The 22,184-nt window shown below is 39.9% G+C and overlaps 3 protein-coding genes across 4 annotated transcripts in view; 1 reads left to right on the top strand and 2 right to left on the bottom strand.

Moving 5' to 3' along the window:
* Positions 1–5: 5 nt before the first annotated feature.
* On the bottom strand, positions 6–1,952 carry LOC110180436 (uncharacterized). Its single transcript, XM_020948107.2, has 2 exons — positions 1,360–1,952; positions 6–1,291 (listed from the first exon to the last, which is right to left on the bottom strand). Exons 1-2 carry the CDS (start codon positions 1,821–1,823, stop codon positions 58–60), a joined length of 1,698 nt encoding a protein of 565 aa, XP_020803766.2. The 5' UTR covers positions 1,824–1,952; the 3' UTR covers positions 6–57.
* A 292-nt stretch (positions 1,953–2,244) lies between these two features.
* LOC147643189 (uncharacterized) lies at positions 2,245–7,882 on the bottom strand. 2 transcript variants are annotated; one of them, XM_086835434.1, is made up of 11 exons: positions 7,668–7,882; positions 5,563–7,063; positions 5,324–5,502; positions 5,054–5,262; positions 4,522–4,982; positions 4,387–4,466; positions 4,222–4,320; positions 3,909–4,165; positions 3,644–3,838; positions 3,422–3,591; positions 2,245–3,006 (listed from the first exon to the last, which is right to left on the bottom strand). In XM_086835434.1, exons 2-11 carry the CDS (start codon positions 6,545–6,547, stop codon positions 2,522–2,524), a joined length of 3,120 nt encoding a protein of 1,039 aa, XP_086691560.1. In that variant the 5' UTR covers positions 6,548–7,063; positions 7,668–7,882; the 3' UTR covers positions 2,245–2,521. The 2 variants fall into 2 exon arrangements, with proteins under 2 accessions (XP_086691560.1, XP_086691561.1); XM_086835435.1 differs by having other exon boundaries at positions 5,563–6,870; positions 7,668–7,707.
* Positions 2,604–22,184, top strand: part of tyn (trynity) — an 88,761-nt gene continuing 69,180 nt past the window's right edge. The window contains exon 1 of the mRNA XM_020948106.2: positions 2,604–3,078. Within this exon, the coding sequence (XP_020803765.2) occupies positions 3,030–3,078 (49 nt within the window). The 5' untranslated portion in view covers positions 2,604–3,029. The remainder of the gene's footprint in view (positions 3,079–22,184) is intronic.

Here is a 22,184-nt window from a genome sequence, read left to right as displayed (position 1 = left end):
ATAACTACACTTACAAAAGTGTTTATTAATACAGATTCTTTTTCTTTATTACAGATTTTAGGCCTTCTCCTTGTCGGTGGACTTCTGATCGGAGGAACCTTCGGCCTGTTCAGCCTCCCTAAGCTTCTTGAGCTTTTCTACAACGCGTTGGCGATAAGGCTTTAATTCGTTCATCGTTATCTCAAACTGGGCACTCAGTTCCGGTGGCAGAGTCTTGATCATGTAAGCGATGAGGTTGTCCGTAATGATCATCATGTCTTCGGTGTTCGGGGCACCCAGCTCGCCGGTTAAATACAGTATAGTCTGGAGATCCTGGTACAAGGCTTTGGAGGTCGGATCATTTACCTTCAGATCGATCCTGTTCGCCACATTCTGTAAATCCAAGTCAGCGCGATGGCAACACATGAGGTAGCGCTCGAGGGCGGTACAGGCCCTAATCTCCTGAAGCTTCATCTTTCTTTCATACTGCCTCTGGTACTCGTGGAGGATACGCATCGGAGCCTCTACGTCGGCATTGATACGATGGAGCTCCGTAAAGTTGGCGCCCAGGTAACTACCTTGTCCCTTCCTTTGCTTGGGAGCTTTGTCACGATTATCGTTCTTAGCGGCCAGATCCTGCACAGCCTTGGCCTTCATGGCCAACAGTTTCTTCACCTTCACCATGGCCCCGAGTAGCTCCTTGCTATAATGCCCTTTCCCCTTGACGATGGCATCCATCTTGAAAATATGCTGATTGGGATCGATGGATTTCATCACGTGTTCAATGGGCAGGCCAACGAAGTCCTCCAACGATTGAATGAGAATATCTGGAACAGTGATGTCCACAGTCTTGCGATTCAAGACACATCGGACCACGTAAGTACTATCCTCTGGATTGAAGCGAGCAATCACACCGTTCACGATACCTGTTCCCTTTAGGAAAGTGGTTACCTTGTCATTGACGGCGAGCGGCAGGGATATATCCCTATATAGCTGCTCCACAAGACCATGTTCCTCCCGTTTGACCGGCTTGCCCTGCTGCAACTTGCGCACAAATTGACGCGAGCGGTTCAGTTCCTTCAGCTCCGATTCGATGAAGGCCGGAGAGAAATTGCGTGCCTTGCCCAAAGCACGGCGAAGCATCTGCCAGCCGCGACGTGGCATTAGGCGGGTCTGCAACAGCGGAGAATACTCGAGCATGCAGCTGGACATGCCGTAGGTACCGCACTGAACGGCGGTGTCCACTACGGATTCCCCAAATTCATACCAAACCCAGCTGTGCGACTGGTTGTACTTGACAAAGTTAAAAAGTCTGCAAAAGGGTAAGCAATATGTCTACATATGTTTTAGATACACGTATTTCGCACTTATTGTACAAACCTCTTGGCCGGTGATGTTACTTGGGCTTTCATCTTAACCTCTTCCTCCTTAACATCTTCCTTGTCAACATCCTCCATCTGGTGAGACTTCAGAATACTGAGGAACGCATCATCAGCGGCACTGAGCACCAGCTTTTCGGGCTTCTTAAAGCGACGATTGCGAGACTTAGTGGATTCGGTGGGTTCAATGAACTTGGGAATCGCAACTCTCATTGGAGTCTTGGAACCTTTAGGAGCCTCGGTTCCTTTAAAATTCTCAAAGGATTTGGAAGTCCCAGGTCCCTTGAAAGTCTCAGCGTACTTGGGATCCTCTTTTCCCTTGGAAGTCTTAGTTCCCTTGGAATTCTTAGTTCCCTTGGGAATCTCAGTGCTGATTAAACCAATATTCGGCTGCGAAGAAGAAGCCGTTGGCTCAGTGGTTTCTTGAGCATCTTTTTTCTCAGTAGTTTTTGGTTGGTCCGACATTTTTCTATACTATTCTAAGCAGCAGACAAAATAGTTAATTTTTCGTTGGCAGCTGAAATGATTTTCACTCCCTTGACATGTGTCAACTGAGTTTATATATCTATAGATTCAACCAGAGACGCTTTTCACACATGACAGTTGTCATAACAGAAATGGCCATCTTTTTAAATCCTTAGGGTTGTTTAAACATTATTATTACTAATTATAAACCATTTATAATGCTAATATATAAATATTTAACCTTTTTTAGAAAATGCAGTAATTTAACTACGAATATTTGTGGAGACAAAAACAGTGTTCTTTTCTTCCTTCTATTCAAAGTAAAAAGGCAACACTTTTTGAATTAAATGGTTATTAATTCATGATACCAGGTATAATTATTCAACTATATTTTTTATTCCGTATTTAACAAACAAATTAATTTTTGCTTTCAGTTATTATTTTATTTCAAACACACTCCACTTCGCACTCACGAAACCCTCTTACGACTACCGTATATATACGATACAGATATATACAGATATGTAACATATGCCTAGGATATACATATATAATCATAAACAATCAAAAAAAAAATTAATAAGGCGAACGAGAACCAACTAGATGTTTGCAGCCAACAATTAACAATGAAATCGGGCTTCCCCGGCGGCTAGATATTCCACAGAAACGGAAATTCCCATTTACAGACACACTCCACTTCACTTTTTGAAGCAGATCTTGAGTATTCTGATGACGGGCGCCTCAAACAAGGCGGATATGACAAAGGCCGAGCCGAAGGAGACGACGGCATTGCCCAGGAACAGGGTCAGGATGAGGGGATTGCTCAGATGGACAGTGCCGCTCATGTGCGAGGAGCAAATGAACATGATGATGGGATGGATCAAGTAGGCGCAGTATGTGAGTCGCGACAGTGGCCAGAGGACACGGTATGATAGTATGGCGTTCACCGTTGGCGCCAGACCCCAGCAGCAGGATAAAACGATCCATACCAGGCCGCAACCGAAGGCGGTGTGGGCCACCCCCACATAGAAGGCTGTATAGACGGTGCTCAACTGTCCCTCCCAAACGCCAAAGACCACGATGAGGAGCACGGACAGGCTGGCCAACCAAAGTGTTAAATTGAGACGCCTGGAAACAGGCGGTGGAGTCTTCACCTTGTAAAGGACATAGCCGGCGCACATACCTGGAAAGAATATAAAGGAAAACATGTTGAGAAAATTAATGGAAACTGAAGAAACCCGTGAAAACTATTGGGGTAAGTCTGGAATTTGATTATTATTATTAAGGCACATTTCTAGCTATTTAATTAACCCAAGTTTTAGGGGGTATTCTTCTGTGAAATATCTCGACTTTAAGCTTCGATTAACAGGTTGAAATTATTCATAATTTATTGGCTATATGCCATGACTTTGGTATGCTTTTGTATGCTTCGATTAACAGATTAAAATTATTCATAATCCATTGGCTTTATGCTATGACTTTGCGATGCTTTTGTATATATAGGCTTATATATTCAAACTTTGCTCTAAATGCTTATGAATAATCTTTATTCTGTTTATTTAAAGTTAAATGCTTTGTAATATCTCCCTATTACTCACCAACTATATAGGATCCCACGCGCTGCCAGGGTTTGTCATAGAGGAAATCAAAGGATTCAAAGGGCAGCGCCACTTTATGTGTATACTGATGCTGCAGGGAGATGATACCCGAAAGGCTCCAAGAGCTGAGTAAGAAGACGATCAATGTCAAGGCCACAGCCTTGAAATACCTGTGGGAAGAGTGACAATTAAATGGCTCTGAAGAAGCTCAGTTTAACCCACTTTCTGGCAAAGGCCAAGAGAAGAGCGGCCATCACATAGAACTGCATTTCATTGGCCATGTACCAGCTCCACATCATGCACATCTCACGTTGTGGAAAAAAGTTATTGATGTAAAGAATATTGCGCCACCAGTAGATGCGGCAAGTGTTGTGCTCAATTTTAGCAGGCTGGAACACGGATGAGTCCAGGCCTTGTCTACAAACAGGAGAGGGAAATGGACCACAATGTCAAGAGGAGTCACAGAGAGAGAGCGGGTTTACTTCACCTTACGGCAAAATCATTAAAGATGACCACGAAAAGGTAGACGGGCGTGAGGCGAAGATACCGATAGAAAAGCATCATCAGAGTCTCCGAGCAACTGCGCTGGACAAAGAGGCACGGCTCTGTGGGATGCTTCCGCTCCTGCTTGAGGTATAGCAGAGTGACCAGCAGGCCGCTGATGAAAAAGAACGAGTCCACCGAGAAGGTGGCATTCCCAATCACCTGATACCACACCGAACGTTCCGTGATGACGCGCTCGAACTGGTTGTAAATGAGTGAGATTATCATAATGCAGAGGAACTAAACCAACTGGTTACCTTATTTTCGCCAATGGCAAACATTTGTAGATACGTATGCACCATCATGGTCCAGAGCACTGAGAAGACCCTCAAGCCGTGCAGACAGGAGGTGTGCGTCTGCAATTGGGATTGGAGCAGTAGCAGATAAACAGATCTTTATGGATACATTACCTCCATACTTACCTCCTTGGTCTTGTCAATATTAAGAATGGCCTTGGCATTCGTTTGCAGGGCAAAGCACAACAGAATTTGCTGATGGAGAGCTACAACGGAAAGGTGGACATTATGTCAGATTAATTAGAGATCTCGTTGACCTACCAATTGGCTGCTCTGCCTCATAGGTACCCGTCACGCCGGCACAACTGCCCGTTTCCACTTGATAATCGGTCAGTTCGGTTTTCATGGTGGCCGAGGAATTGGAATCACCACCGCCAGTCACTGCCTCTGTGCCCAAGTCCGCAGATGTATCACCGCCCAATCGCTGTCTATTCCCATTGACATCCATTTCGATGGCTGACAGGGGACCATCGTTTGAGCTGGGACTTGGACTGCCCAATGGACGCATCTGGAAGAGCTCAAATGGTTTGCCATAAAAGCCCATGCCACCGCCACCGCTTCCGCCTCCTCCTCCTCCTCCGCTTCCACCATTTTTTACCGAGGTGCCATCGCACTTGCCGCTAATGGCAGCTATGGGAGCCACCACCAGACGCCGCTCATCGATCTTGAGCTGATAATACGAGGCCACCAATACCACCAGCAACAAAGTGAGCATAAAGCTACTGCAAATGTTGAAGAAATTGATAAGAATCAAGGGGATTATATGGATTAGTAAATGTAATGTGAAGCTTACATGAACACCTGAAACTTAAGCTGACGCCAGTGACTGTAGAGTCCCGGGACAGTGCGAACGTGCAACACCTGAAGCGGCGGTTGCTGCACCGAGGTATTATGTGCCCCCAAAACGGTTAGCATGCGAGCATATGGATCCAAGGATAAAATAGATTGGACATCATGAGCAGAACAGGATTTGGGCAAACACTCGCCCAGACTTAGTAGCATCTGCAGGAAGATTCAGAAATGGAGTTTGTTTTTGAAACAATTTGTTTTTAGAAGCACTTACCGATCGATTGAGTCGTGGTAAATGCAAAGCCACATCTGCCACATAAAACTCCAAATCAAAATGCTTGCGCTCCTCACTGGAACCCTGACGATTGAGCTCCAGGCAAAAGGATAACTGACCCAGCCACTTGTCATTGCCAAAGAGCAACTGACCCCGATAACGACCCGAGGAATCGTAGGCTGCAAAAAATAAGGAGATTTAAATGGGAAGGAGACAAGATGGAACCAAGGAAGACTCACCCTTCTGAGCCCACTCATTGCTAGAGTGCAATGCTGTTAGATACGCCTGCATCTCTAGGGCACATGCAGTACGAACACTAGTGCGTATCTCCGAGATTTGCCAATAAAAATGATCATAGAGATTGGCCACAATCTGAAAGTAATTGGCCTGGCCATAAAGGCTCTCTGCCATGCTGCTACCATTACCATTACCCGTGGCATTTGCGGCCAAATAACGATTGATGCTATTAATGGTACTGCCCAAAGTCTTGAGCTGCATGTCATCATCGCTTTGCTTGAGCAAATCTCTACCTAATTTGGGTGCCAATTGTGGTTTACTTCGCAGGATTTTAAGGATATGAGTACTGGTGGTGCTTGTCGTTGAACTAGTTGTTGGTGTCGTTGTTCCCGGTGATGTGGCCGTGGTGGGTTCAGTGGAATGGGGCTCCGAGAGCTCAGCTATGTCCACATCCACCGTATCGTTTTCATCGGGACTTGCGGAGGGACTGTAACTGATGTCAACAGGACTAAGGCTACTGCCATGTTGTTCCTGGCTACTCAGATCGCCTTTTTTGATTACCTCATGTTCGAGATCCTCAAGATCACCGAGATTAAAGTCAAAGGTGACGGGATGCAGTTCATAATCCTTGAGTGGATGCGGTTTGACATACTCAATGTTGGGTAGAATCTTTTCCAATGGCAAATAGGGTTTCTTTTTCAATGGTTTAAGCGGCAGTATTTCGTGTGTATTGAGGGTCAGAGGTGGTTCCTCTGTTTCTTGATCTTCATCGACATTTTCATGGACTTCATGCAGGATGGTTATATTATCCCTGCTGGTAAATCTATGTAAACTGGTGAGAGCTTCCGCTTCCGCTTCCACTTTTCCTGTTCCTGTTCCTGTTTGATTTGTTCTTATTGGATTGGTTATGTTTTCACTGGAGATTGTTAGTGGTAGGCAGGCGGTGAGCAGGAGTACAGCCACTACGGCAATCCTTGGGGATTGCATATTCCCCTGTTTCTTCTTTGACACTCTCTCTTCCTCCTGGCTTGGCTCAGGCTTTCTTTCTAGGGTTTTTTTTTGGGGTTTGAGGATTTTTGTTTTTGTTTTCTTTTGCTGCTTATGATTCTAGATTGAATCTCTGGTGCTTTGTTTTGGTCTAATCTCTGCTTGGCATGGTCTCAAGTGCTTGGACTATGATTGGTGTTCCCGCACAGTTCCCTCCTTTGTGTTGCCCCGTTGTCATTGTCGCAATCTCTGGATTTGGTCCAGTCAAAGACACCTGGGGGATCTCTCTGGCTTACAGCTTCATGGAAGCTTTTGGGGAACCTCTGAAATGCAACGATAACAAATCTGTTGAGCCTGGCTTGGACTTTAGACTTGGCCTCGCGTAATTTTCACTTGTTTATGAATCGATTTTCTTTCGATGATTTGTTTCTAGGCAGACGGCTGAGGCTGCTGCAGAAAGCAAAAAAATAACAACAAAAACCAAAACAAGACAGTGGAAAATTGCGAAAAAATTTCCTGAAAACCGAAAAGAGAAAAACTTGTTAAACGTGTTGTGACCACCAACCAGCACCAGCTCCAGTCGTGGTCGTGGCCGAAGCAAGGCTGGAAAATGCCCGATGTCTAGGAGGAGGACGATGGACGGAGCTGGGGGGTTATTGGTATCATTGATTATATAACTTCCGCGTCGCGTATTAATTCGATGATGGTGTGACTATGATCTTTGCTTTTCGCATATACATTATGCAATATAGAGATCTTCAAGAGAGAGAACCCGCAAATCCATTGAAGCTTGAAGTGAAGGGTTTGCTTTGGCACTGGTATGGGGAAACCCCCTTGCTTTTGTATCTTCTATCTTCTATCGGCAAACAAATAACACAAATTTTTGGGGTGGCAATTGAATGGGCAAACATGTAAGTCCAATCCCCAAGTCAAGCCAAGTCAAGCGTGGCCAAGCCAATGTAAAGAAAAGCAAACCCGAATATTGTTTTCTGGACAGCCGGGGCACGTTTTTCGGGTGTTTTCTTAATATTATTTTGTATTTGTATTGATTTTTCTTCTTTTTTTAAAGGCAGAATAGGGGGGATAGAGCCACTATTAGCTAGTCCACGACGAACCGTACCGATGAAAGTAAAAACCGCAACTGATCAAGCGCCGCCAAACGTTGGGAGCTGGGAGCTCTTTGGGAGCTCTCGGTCTCGGATTCGGATTCAGATTCGGATTCGTGGTCTTTGGAGAAGGTGTGTGTCCATGAGTGTATGCTCTAATGTGTGTGTGTATGGTGTGTGCTGTGGAAAGGCGCAATAAAGCAAACAAGCAGAAGGCAACCTGACAACTGCAAATGCAACTGCAAACTGTAAGATACAAAACTGCAAACTGCAAACTGAAAACTGCAAACTGAAAAAAATGCAGCCAACCAACGGCAAGCCGCCTGCCTAAATGAAACCAAACGAATGCATTTTTATGATCAATTTTCGCTAAAAGCCAAGTAAAGGCGGCACTAGGCTGGGCCGATGGCTCGACAGAGAGAGAGAGAGATCGGGAGACGGAGTAGTCCAAAGTGGAGTGGAGTGACCTGATCGCTGCTGGTTAAACTGACCAGTTCAGCGCATGCAACTCGAAGAACTCGCTGCCAGGCCATGGAGCTGGCCTGGCCCAAACAACAATAAGAGCAATTCGATGACGACGACGACAGCACCTGGCCAGCAGCAGCACATCGAAATGTCGCAATGATCCAAAAATCCACTCACACTCACAACACACACACACACACACACTCCAGCTTGGACTGGGACTTGGACAGTGGAAAGCCTTCAATCGAAAGCGAAAATGTGGCAAGTGGCAAGTGACGCCCCTCGGTACACTTTCGATTGCATAAGGATCTTAGATGGATTTATATATAGTAAAACTTGTGATGAAAACTGTAGAATGGAAAGTTGAAGTTAGCTTCTTGAAGGGTTTAATGGGTTTTGTTATAGATAAGCAAAGAGATTTAGGCTTTTGAAGATTTTAGCTTAAACTAGAACTTGATTTTAATAGAATATTTATATTAGATACAATTTCTTTAAAAATATTCCACTTATTGGTGCAATATATTAAACAGAATGTTGATTATTGCATCGACTTTCGCATCAAATATCAATGCAAGACCGTTTTATCTATATCTCTTATAGGAAGTCGAATAGAATATTGATTTATATATCGACTTTTGCATCATATACCGATCCAGTATTGTTAAATCGATATCTCTATTGGGAAGTAGAAAGGGCAATTGGGATTTATAGTTTACAATAACTTTTAAATATGGTTTTACGTATCGAAGATAGCATCAATTGTACTAATACAGTATTTTTGTAATGTTCCTAAACTAAGCTTAAACTATTCACATTTTTTAAAACAGTATTTGTTGAGAACTTTATACGACAATTTTGTCGACAAATCCAATTTTAAAATTCTCATAATTCAGCCAAAAAAGGATTAATTTCAATTCGGAAAGCGGTCCTATGCTAGTTTTTGCTAGATAAATAAATCGGCATACTCGGTTTAAAATGTAAAAAAATTAAAATTTTTATCAATTTTGCAAAAATTTAAAATTTATAAAATTGTGAAAAATGTTCAAATTTTTTTTTTTTGCCTTAGTTGGCTAGATCGATTCTCCTGTTGATGCTGATCAAGAATATATATGATATATAGGGTCGGAAATGCCTCCTTCACATTCTTTTAAGCTTCTGACTAAAGTTATAATACCATTTTTTTAAACGATGTTAACCATATTTTTAACTGAACAATTTTTTCTAAAAATCAAATTTAAAAAATTTCATAACTCAGTCAAAAATGCATTAATTTTGATTCGGAAAGCGGTCCTATGCTAATTTTCATTAGGTTAATAAATCTGCATACCCAGTTTAAAATGTAAAAAAAATAAAATTTTTATCAATTTTTCAAGAATTTAATGAATTATAAAATTGTGAAAATATTTCAAAATTTTTTGTTCTGCCTTAGTTGGCTAGATCGATTCTCCTGTTGATGCTGATCTAGAATATATATGCTTTATAGGGTCGAAAATGACTCCTTCACTTAGTTTCAAGCTTCTGACTGAAATTAAAATACCCTTGAAAGGGTATAAAAAGGGTCTCCAGCCTCTTAAACAATATCCTCTCTACCAAGTTCCTTATTGGGTATTAACTATGGCTAAGAGTGTCCCGAGAGCAAGTCCAAGTCCAATTCGAAAATGCAATCCAAAAGGTTGACAAACTATTTCGTCTTTCCATTTATTTTTTTTCGCATTGCGTCTAATGCGTAATTGGACTTGGGACTTGAGACTTGAAAGCCGAGCGAGGCTTGACATGAACATGAAATACTTGATTCGAACGGAGGTCCAAACACCTGATCTCTTGGCTCAATCAACTCGGAGCTGTTGTTAAGTAATTTCCACTAACTTTTCTGGCCAAGAAAGAGCCACCAAACTCATTAGGAGATAATCTTGGCAGAAAGAAAGAGAGAGGTCTCATGGGTAAGGAACTCTCCTCCACGGGAACAAATGATTCAATGACTGACGATAAGTGAGTGTGCCAGCAGTGAGTGTGAATATGTGAATGTGAATGTGAGTGCGAGTGTGAATCTGATTGTATGAGTACTATGGATTGGTAAACGCTGTAGCCACCGTCGTGTATTTGTGATGCAATTTGCCAGAAACTCCATGGTTACGCTACCCGTCAGTGGAACAATAATAAAAAAAAGCACAGGCTGTAGAGGAGGGGGTGGAGGCCTCCTCCCACCGAAAAAGAAAAGCCAAGAAAAACAAGCAAGCAGCAGCAACAAATCAGAAAAATAACAACAAATAGAAGAAACCGAAAGGAAGGCTAGCTGCGACGAACCGAGGCCTGAAACACACTAAACTATAAGGCTATAACCGGAACCATGTATATTTTCCACTTAAATATGTATGATTTCTTAAGCAGCTTGGCACACATAAACATAATAACTAATTAAGTTTTTCAGTTAAGTTTAAGTTTGCAATTAAGAATAATTTGGCTAAATTAATAGGAACCAAAGCAGGGTACTTGAAGTGGTGATATACATGTATGTACATAATATTGTATATAATAATATATGTAATAATATAATATATATATTTTAATAATAATATTAATATTATTATAAATAATATACATTATATTTTTATGTATTTTAATATATATATTTTATGTATAACTGACCTCTTTAAATTGATGATTATTTTAAACATAACAAAAAAAGGTAAATGTTTATACCTTTGGTTAATGTATTATTTTTATAAAAAGTTATACATTTTAGATAGGCTAACGGGTCTATATTATTATTATTATTAATCCAAAAACCTCTGACAATAAGCATTATTAGTCACTTTTACATATTTAGCTGCTATAATTGATTGTTTATCACGTTTTCCAAGCATATTTTTAGGCTTCTTTGTGGTTTTTAACTAAAGCATACTTCGGGGGCTTGAGATGAACTTTTATTTATTATTGTTTTTGGGTTCTGCTTATAAACTTTTATGGTATTATAACTTTAGTCAGAAGCCTACAAATTAATTGAAGGAGTCATTTCGGACCCTATAAATCATATATATTCTTGATCAGCATCAATAGGCAAATCTTTCTAGTTATCTCAAAAAGAAAAAAATTTTGTTTAATTTTTTTCAAAAATTTATAAGGAGTTACATCATTAAAATCTTAAAAAGTTGATAAAATTTTGAATTTTTTTTACATTTTAAACTAAGTATACAGATGTATAAAGCTAAAAAAAACTAGCATAGGAAAGGTTTCCGAACTAAAATTAATAGTTTTTTGGCTGTGTTATGAGAATTTTAAAATTGGATTTTTCGACAAAATTGTCATATAAAAATATCAATAAAAATCGGTTCAAAAATTTTGTTATAATTTTAGTCAGAAGGGTAAAACATTGTCAAGGAGTCTCTTCCGACCCTATAAACTATATACATTCTTGATCAGCATCATCAGCTGCATCGATCTAGCAATGTCCGATAGAAAATAAATTTTTCGAAATTTTTTTTCAAAATTTTATAAGAGGTTACATCGTTAAATTAAAAAAAAAATCGACAAAAATTGTTATTTTTAACTGATAATGCAGATTTATTACCCTTGTAAAAACTAGCATAGCAAAATATACCGAATTAAATTTAATGCATTTTTGGCTTAGTTATGAGATTTTTAAGTTTTGATTTTTCGACAATATTGTCATACCATAAAAATATTGGTAAATATTGATTTTAAAAATTCGATTATTTTAAGCTTAATGGTGATCTATTATATAATTCAATGGCATACTGTAAAGGTGTATAAACTTGAGCTCCCCGAAGTTAGTTTCCTTACATGTTCGTTATTCGTTTGTTGATGGGATTATATACAGATATTTTCTAAATCGATAATTATTTATTGGCTTTTAATAAGATCAAAGCATGTTTAACTTTATGTTTAATTTCTGTCTTCTAAAATTCCAAAAACATACTTCAATTTCTCTCACAATAACCTAAGCAGAGGTCAAACAATGATACGATTATAAAAAGTATATATACATATATATAATATACAAGATTATATGTATAATAACTGAACCTTAGTGAAAAGTATCTGTAAAAAAATGCTGGCAAATTCTCACTGGTCTAGCTTCTGTCTTTTGGCAAATCCCCGTTTACTTATTATGATTTTAGCGCCTAACGATGCCTAACGGTATAGCAGAAGACATTAGCCATGAGCTGGAGGATGATGGGGAGGAGGAACCATCTCTGGAGTAGACCAAAAACCCGACCAGGTTGTGCGAGTAATCATCATCAGGCCAAATGAAGCTTTGCAAATCGAGGGTATTTGTGTGCGGAGCAAAGGGAAGACAACGGAACTGGAATATTCGCGTGTAATCAACAATCTTAATGACGCCAAATAATATTTTGATAGTTAATAATCATTAGAGAGCAAGAGCATCATCCGCTGATGACCCAGAAGCCAACTAAGACAATGCTTTGGTTACCAGGTCAATGAATCCATCACAGAATCCGGATACAGGTAGCGGAGTTAGCTTTAGAATTTAACCTTTCCCTTTCTATATCAAGTTGTATCCTTAGATCCGTTAACTCCACAGAGAGAGGGAGATACATCATTAACATGATCACTGGTGATCGTGTCCTCTGTCCTCTGTCTTGTTCTTGTGGCATTATGTTCTATGCTAATGTCTTGTTGCCAATCATTTGCATTTTCCCATGGCCCATGGCCTCGGAATTTGCAAACAGTTTCAAGTACCAAGTTCCTAGTTCCAGGTACCATATCCAGTTGGCCATACCGATGCCTGGGTCAATTCGTCAATTGGAGTTAAGTCCGCGTATGGCAAAAAGGTAACGGTGCCCCTTACCTTATTCTCCAGCCAAGTTCTTTGAGGTTCGTTAGAGGTTTTGGCTTCATCCAGCTGTGCCTGGTCATTTGTATCATCATCATCTGCATTCAGTTCCCTCCCTGCATCTCCTGCATTTACCACACATCGTTGGGGGTCACAGGTGTTCCTTAGACCAATAACTTTCAAAAGCTGTCCGAACAGGCGTTGCAATTTATGGGATTCTAAACCTTTGGTTTGGGGGGGAAAAAAAAGGGCTTTGGGATATGGTATTGGTTAAACATTATGCTCTCATGATCAGAAATGAAACTTCTCAAGAGTAATTCTCTTTAGTTGATATGCTTTTGGCTTAGTAAAGTTCAATTTTAAAAGACTTGTTCCCTTGGGCTGGTCCTCTGGCTTAGAGGAACCCGTTGCCAGAACACTTTCTTGCCACAAAGTGTTTGTAATTTGGCTTAATTGAATACTCGTGATGGTTAAAGAATAGCCAAAAGCTGACATTATTTCTTTTATTTCTTGACATATTCCTCTCTACTTAAAGGTTTATTATCTGTTCAGGAAGACTCTCCACCTAAAACCCAATTGAAGTATGACAAATCCTTTGTAGTTCCCTGCAAAGGTCCTCTCTCTTCTAAGCATTTTCTGTTAGGTTGACCCTTTGGAAAACTTTTTGAACAAATATCTACACTTTTTGCCTTATTTATTTTTGATTTAACCAAATTGTGGCATTAACAGCCTCATCATCATTCAAATGAGGGCTAGTAGACAGCCAGGCTTATGGTACTTTCAAAACATTCTAGTCGCTGTGGACTTTCTCCATTGAGGTTGAAGGTTCTCTCCCTCCCCCTACCTCTCTCAGTTGATCGATCATAATCGATTTTGTTTTGTGAGTTTTCGTTTTCAACAGAAGCTTGTAATTTGCAATGATTGCTTTATTGCCGATTTCCCATCATTTCGAACCAATTGCCGTAAATGGAACTCGAGAGCGGGGCATTACCTGCATCACCTATGAAACGAGTCGAGTCTAGCGGGCATTCACAATTTGTAGGTCATTAGAACTGCTAAGTTTCTGCCTAAACGATATTTAATTTATATAATTACAGGGCCCCCAAAAAAGAGTGCAGCAATCTTAAGTTTTATGCAGGCCCTTGAGGCCAAGAACTCTGCCTTTACTACTTTACTATATATATAAATAAGTAAAGTATCTTTTCTGAACGGTTCGATTCGGTCTGGTTCGGTTGGTCTCTTTTGCCTGGCTTCTACTTATGGCCATAAAGACATAATTGGCCAAGATGAGGAGATGCCAGAAGCCGTAGGGCCTCACATCCAAAAGGAGACTTAAATAAACAGAGAAGAGGAAAATAATAATTTAATTTGAAATAAAACGAGACGGCGGCGAGCATTGTTTGGGTCTTTGCACTCGTGCCTTTGCATTTATTTTTGACCTTTTTTTCGAGGCGAGTGTGTCTCTGGTATTGTGGCTAAATGGGTCATTCGTCAAGGTAACTTTCATTTGTGAGCTGGAAAAACTTAGCGCAGGGAGCATGGAGCATGGAGCATGGAGCTTGTAGCTTCGTGGAGCGTGGAGCACTTAATCATAATCTCATACGCATTCCCCATTGCTTGGTTTTGTTCTTGTCATTGTTTAGAATCGCATCCCAAAACCCAAACCATGCCATACTCAACCCATTCCATTTCCAGCTCCAACTCCATCCTCCATCCTCCATCTCAGTGACGATCTCGTTGGTCCCACTAATTGGACTTGGATTGGACATGGCTGATTTTCCGTTTCGGTTTCGGTTTCGGTTTCGCAGCTTTAACACAAAATCCCCCAAAGAGAGGATGTGGTTGTTGGGGCAAAACGGTACTCTATAGCATCACTGCTGGGCATCCATCACCATTAGCCTTTTGGTGCCCGAGGGGGTCAAGGCTAATTTCAACCTTTTGACAACTCAACTGGGTTTCGCCTTGGGTTCCACCTTCGGGTTGCCAGTGCAAATTGCCAAATCACTTTCCTGCTACAATGTTTTTTAGTAATTTGCCTTAATTGAATATTCGTGATGGTCAAAGAACAGCCGCCGCAAGTTGGCATTCTTTCCATGTCCATCAGAGTGTTGACATATTCCTACAAGGAACCAACAAGTTTGTATCCTCTATTCAGGAAGTCTCTTCCTCTCTCTCAAACCCAAATGAGGTGTGACAAATCCACACGAAATCCTCTTCCTCTCCAAAACCACAACGAATGATGGTCTCTGCGGTTATGGGGTATTAGTTGGATTTTATGGCAACTTAGACTAAGCCCAAGGGAAAGATATAGCCAAGATATAGAGCTTAGAGGAAGATTTTTATGATTTTAGTTCAATTTAAAGTTGAAAATTTTCCAATAAACTAGCTAATAAATCAAATGAAGCAAGCGCCTTTAATACAAGGAATATGTCTTTAAAAAAAGGAACCCCTTGATAGCTGCTAGTTTTAGTTGAAAGTCTTAAAATGCTAACCCGAAGGCATTTCACTGCCATTATCTTAAAGGCTCTAATGACCAATCCACCTGCCTCAGACACTTAAATGCAAACACATTTACCTTGACTTGGACCCGGGATCCTTGGGCTTGATCCTTCTGTTGATTGACTGCTTTCGTCACGCCGAGTGGCCAGCCCACAGCTTCCAGCTGGACAGGGTCTCTCCATGCCATCGCATCCATTCCATCCATCGCATCCATCGCATCCATGCGTCCATGCCATTTATCCTCTCGGATGCCTCTTCTCATTCTCATTCTCATTCTTGTTTTTGGTTCAGGGAGATGGCTTCCAGGAGTGCAACATGTTAATCATTTCGAGCATCAGGCCATGTCAAATGGAGATCACACAGCCATAGTAGCATCTCCTTCCCATTGCTGTTCCACTGTGTTTACTCTGTGGCTGTGATCCCTGATCCCGGACTCCAACTCCAACTCCAACTTCGACTTCATCTGTGCTGTGCAAACGCCCCGCGGGGCTTGTTACAAATTTTGATGGACGGCCTGTGGTTGAAATTGATTAGCTTTAATGGTGGCAAAGTTCTCTGCTCCATGCATTCCTAATGGAAACGCTATGAAGAGCTGCATCAGTCCCTGTCCCAGTCCCTATTCCTGTCCATTTCAGCTTCTCTAGGCGCAAACAAAATCAGAATCAATCAAATCAAACCCAAGACAGACATATAATTTGAAATGAGCCCTAGTGCTTGATGTGTTGCTTAACGCAAACTGTCATAAAAGGGAATGGAATGGGTTTTCCCTTTGGGTTATCCAGAGTTCAAGGCTGTTCTTTTGGTGTATTCGGATCAGGGTCAGGTCAGCTGGAGAGATTGCTGCATTAGACATTTTGTCTAATTTGCCTAAAATCATGGGAATCCATCACACAGAGACAGAGATGGAGGCCGCCTTGCCCATCTGCGGTTTTCTTTACCGACTTTCACAATCAAAAGAATTTGCCAGAGACGGAGCCTGAGCCTTCGTTTCGGCCATTTTTATGCTTCATTAGGCCAGAAATTATATCTCTCATGACCATGGGGCCCTGAGATTTCCAGAGTGTAACCATACCCACCTCATGGCCATCATCTTCAACATTGCCTCCTTTGGGGCGGTTTTTCTTTTTTTTGTCTTCTATTTTTTCAATTTCTCAAAATTGATCAACTCCACTGATGGAAATCTGTCAGCCGCGGCGTCGAAGTGTTGAGTGCTTAGACGCAAAATGAATGGGGCTGGTGTATGCACTGGGAGAAATGGAAGGGGAGTTCTTACTATATTTCTGGATATAACCCATTAGACCTTTTCTTACGATATGCTTTCCTAAAGGAGTAACTCCTTGTTTCTTCTATAAAATATATACGAGTTCTAATAAGATATTTTTATATTACTATATTATTATATTATATCTTCAAGTGTTCTTTTATCTGATGAGCTGGCAAAGCACATGCCTCCGTAGAACCATCAACAGTGGAATGATGAGATTCTGTTTTATAGATTTCCCAACCCGCAGGAGATGGCTTCAGAGTAGGAGTTGGACTTGGAGTTGGAGTTGAAGTTGAAGTTGCAGTTGAAGTTGATGTTGGAGTAGGAGTTTATGGGCAGACATGCAGGTTAGCATTCGCACCCGCATCGATGGAAAGCCATTCTTGGGGGCAAAACATAGTTCAGGTTAAGTCAGTTATTCAGCCCACTCAAAGCCCCGGGGCCAGGACCTGGTACATGAACCTGAACAGCTGAACGTCTGTGGCCCCTGTTTTCCTGGATGGATGACTGAACACAAATGCAGACATTAAATGCGGCCAGCGTTGATTGATCCCCCCCAGAAACGATCTGGGAGAAGTGCGAAGACTAGAAAAGACTCACGGCCCATCATCAGCCAAGCGACAAATGAGCAGACACGAGAGTAATCGGAATCGAACTCGGATTGGACTTCGAATTCAGATACAGATGCAGATACAGATACAGATTCTCGATCTACATCTGTATCTGTTAGATGGGAACTGCTTTCCATCTGTTAACCGCAATCGAAGAACCCCAGTGGAGTGTGCAAAATGATTTCCTTGACTGACTCCACACGGACTCTCACTTCAGTTCAGCTCTGTTCAGTTCAGCCCCCGTCTTGGCATTCTGTCCCGTCCAGAGTTTCAATTTATTCCACTGACTTGGCCAACACTGAGTGGCATCCAATGCCAATGCAAATTACTGGTAGAGTTCATCAAACCTTTAGAGCAAAACCACATTGCTTTCGAGTTTTGCGACTATGCGATGATGACGACTACTGTTGCTAAATGCTTTTTGCTCTTTCTGTATTGCCTCTGGTCTTGGCCAGTATCATTCTTGGTCTCTTTTGAGTATCTGCTCTAGTATCTAGTATCTAGAATCTAGAATCTATCTCTGTTTCCGGTTTCATTATCGTTCGCAAAGAGGATGTTCCAGCAAGGTGAGACAATTCTCTTGTTGCTTCTTTCAAAACTGGTTGAATGTCTGAACGAACAGACAAACTTGACTTGGTTTTGGTAATTCAATTAGTTTTCGATTAATCAAGACAAAATTCTTAATTATTCAGGGGGCTTAGGGGGGATTTAAGATTAATTAATATACTTTCTATAAATGATTTATGAAGTAGTAATAAGAACTCATGGGTTCTGCAGGAGGGTTTTTGTAAATGGTAGAATCCTTTTAACTAGCTAGAAACTGGTTTAATAATTATATTAATTATATATTATGCCTAGAAAGAAGTTCATTTAAATGGTATTTATTAAATTTTTGGGTTATTTATATTAAATATATTAAATTTATGGGGAAAACGTTAAGGAAGTTTAGCAATTGCTTGAGTTTAGAAGCTAAATCAATTGAAAACTATAGTTTTAGGCACTTAAAATATCATTTTTAAAGACTTGTAGGTTTCCAAAACTAGGATTTAATTCTATTATATTCTTGGTTTATTTGTATTATTCATATAATATTTATAATGAAAACAATCTGGATATATGACAATTGTTTAAGGCTTTAAGCTTAATTAATTTAAAGCTTACATTTTAGGCACTTCAAATATCTTTTCCAAGACTTGATGGTTTCCTAATTTTGGATTTTCGTGGAATTACTATAAGAAATATTCCATGTATTCTGAATCTCTTTATATAGCCTTTCAAGAAAGCAAAGCTATATTAATTTTATTACATTTCTGGCCTATTTTGAGAAAACAATCAGGAAATATAATAATTACATTTTAGACACTTAGAATATATTTTTTAAAACTGGCTAGTACCTTAAACTAGGACTTATAATTTAAAAAATGACTATTGTTGAACCCTTAAAGTTATATCAATTATAAACTTCAGTTTGAGTCACTTACCATAAAAGATATCTTTTGAGACCATAAGATCTTTTTGAAGACCTATAGGTTCCTAAAACAGGGATTTATAATTTCTTTTGGATAACTATAAGATTTAAACGCTTTATTTAGTTATTTTTTGGCTCTTTTTATATGTATACCATTTACATATATTGCATAAGTGGACTCACCAGCTTAGGTAGCTCTCTCTCTCCCTCTCTATCACCTCTCTCCAAAACCCGAGCTTAACTACCTGGAATGATTTCATCAGGAGGCCGAAATGGGCAACGGCAGATGTCAGCCTCGTCACGCCTACAAAGCAACCCATCGCATCAGCACTTCTTAACTCGCATCTTGGTTTCCATTAACCCATCCTCCAGCTCCGAGCTCCCATCTACCAACTCCAACTCCAAGTTCCAACTCCACCCCCATTTCCACCTTTGTCTCATTTTGTCCCGTGTAGTTTTTGCTCCATTTCTGTCACGCTTGAAGACTGCAATTGAGCCAATTGAGCCGGGCTTAGCTGAAGCTTAACTGGGCTTGAGACCTACAACTGTTTTAGTTGCGGTTTCCGCAGCAGCAGAAGATGCTGACTGCCTCCAAATCCAAAAACCCAAAGCATTTCGGGGGCGTGTGAAGAAAAGCGGGTACAGAGCGGAGGGGAAAAAAAAACAAAGAAAAAAACAAAAGCCAGGCAACGAGATAATAATAATACACATAATATTAAAACGAGAACAACGACACTAAGCCAAGTTAGCAAACGGAGACAGACGCGGAGACGTAGAACCTGACAACAACAATGGTGCGGGAGGTGCTCTTCAAGGTGCTCCAAGGTGCTCCGAGGTGCTCCGGGAAAATGACTAATTACGTGCTGGCAAACAGCAAACAGCCCGCGGTGGAGTACGCTCTACAGTGGGGCTCACTATGCCAGTACAGTGGGTACTATGGCTTTGAGCCACATTAGCTGCTGCTTCTTCTGCTGCTCGAGCTGCTCGCTTTGGTAGCGGTGAATGGTAATTGCGGACCGTTATAATACGAGCGCGCATAATAAGATCTAGAAAGAGAGAGAGAGAGAGAGAGAGGGAGAGAGATAGATTGAGGAGCATCAGAGGGAGAGGGATAGATGCGGTGCCATGCCAAGTACACTGAACAAAACACCTATGTATAGTTATGGAAACAGTACAATTAATTGATGGGACACTTTTTCTGGTAATGGGGTTTTTAATTTACTTTATTATTCACAAGTCTAGTTTTAGCAGAAATATTTTGGTAAACAATTAAAAACTATAAAAGTTACTTATTTAAAAGACATCTTCATAAAAGAGATCTTCTTAAAACAGATCTTTCCATAATTCCAAAATCATTTTTATAACCTTTATAATAATTATAATTAAAGTCACATGCTTATAAAACTATGAAGGAGTCATTTCCGACCCCATAAATCATATATATTCTTGATCAGCATCAAAAGGGGAATCGATCTAGCCATCTTAGAGAGAAAAAAAAAATTCAAAACTTTTTAAAGGGGTTACATCGTTAAAATTTGGGAAAATTTGATAAAAATTTTAATTTTTTTACTATTTAAATTGAGTATGCAGATTTATAAACCTAAAAAAACTAGCATAGGACCGCTTTCCGATTTAAAATTAAAGCATTTTTAGCCTAGTTATGAGTTTTTTAAAATTTGATTTTTCGAAAAAATGTTCATATAAAAATATAGTTAATATCCATTATAAAATGGTATTATTACTTTAGTCAGAAGCTTAAAACTAAGTGAAGGAATCATTTCCGACCCCATAAATCATATATATTCTTGATCAGCATAAAACGGCAAATCTTTCTAGCCATATCCGGCAGAAAATAAAATGTTTCCAAAATTTTTTCATTTTTATTGGGTTACATTGTTTAAATTAAAAAAAAAAATTGATGAGAATTTCAATTTTTTTACATTTTAAATTGAGTATGCAGATTTATAAACCTAATAAAAACTAGCATAGGAACGCTTTCCGATGTAAAATTAATGCCCTTTTGGCTGAGTTATGGTATTTTTAAACTGTGATTTATCCAAAAATATTATCATCTAAAAATCTTGATAAATAAAGATTCAAAGAATGCGAATATTTGAAGCTTTGGTATGATACATTTTCGAATCGATCCTGTAATTTAATTTCAAACTGCAAGTTTCCTTTTTTGATCCAACAAATATTTTCAAATATTATTTTTCGTATGCAAAAGTATTTCAATTTTAAGACAGCTTTAAGGTACTTTTTCTCACAGTGTTTTCTCGAATGAGGGAACTGACTGGGATCAGGGGCCTTAGGTGGTTGGTTAGGTGGCAGTCTGGAAAATGGCAATCGCTGGCGCTCAGGCCCTGATGCGCATATTTGCTCCAATTCCGGCGATGGCTAAATGTGACACCCAAAGGAAGGGGCAAGAGGCAAGAGGCTAGAGGCACCACATCAGATGAATGGATGGATGGATGGATGTACCACCACATCATACCACTCTAATCTAATCAACAATGATGATGACGACGATGACCCAGTTCTGGCTGCGTTTTGCTGGCAACAGTTAGGCAAATGGAAGTCAAAGTGGAGTGCATTAGCATCTGCCACAAGCAGCAGATGTGCAACATGCCACCGAAGAGGAGGAGGTTGAGGTGGAGTAATGCCAGCAGTAGTCGTGGCCCAATCATCATTGGTAATAACCTCTGGGAGGTGCACACAAGTCGAAGAGGATTGAACTTAGCTCTATGAGGCAGGGGAAGTCGGTCAGAGCCAAGCACTGGAACTTGCCATGGGAATTGCATATATATTTTATTATTAACTCAAGTCTTTTAAGTTACTCTTTTGGTTTATTGAATTTACAAAATTGAGCATAATATGGGAAATTTTCTAAATAACTTTTAAGGCACTAAAAAAGTTTTTAGTTTGGCTTTTTTTGTAAAGGGAACATTTATTTTCATAAAGCCTTTATGGGGGTTTCCTTTTTATTTTATTAAAAATTGCTTGGGAAACTTTAAAATTTTAAAATATTATGTTAAGTTAATTGCAGTTTCTGTTACCAAGTTATTTCTTTGGAAAAGTCTTTTAGAACATGTTAAAAAATACAATTTTGGGTTAAAGGTTATGTAATTTGAAGGTTTTTGTTCTTAACCATAGAGACAGTGCAAATTCAAGCTAGGAAAGCTAGAGTTTCTGTTTTTATCTAATAATTTCCATGTACCTTTTTCGAAAAGTATTTTAAAATATTTCATAACAAATTTGGGGGGGGGGGACTTAAGATGAACTAATATTTCATTCATCATCTTTCATCTTTACAATAAGTAAAATATTCGATTGTTCTGAGAGAAGACAGTCGATTCTTTTGAGAGAACCCATTCGATTCTTTTGTAAAATATTTTATTTATATATATT

This window comes from Drosophila serrata, unplaced genomic scaffold (assembly GCF_035046125.1).
Source record: "Drosophila serrata isolate PLE 108 unplaced genomic scaffold, ASM3504612v1 contig_276, whole genome shotgun sequence".
Taxonomy (NCBI): Eukaryota; Metazoa; Arthropoda; class Insecta; order Diptera; family Drosophilidae; genus Drosophila; species Drosophila serrata.
This window is presented reverse-complemented; position numbering and strand designations above follow the sequence as displayed.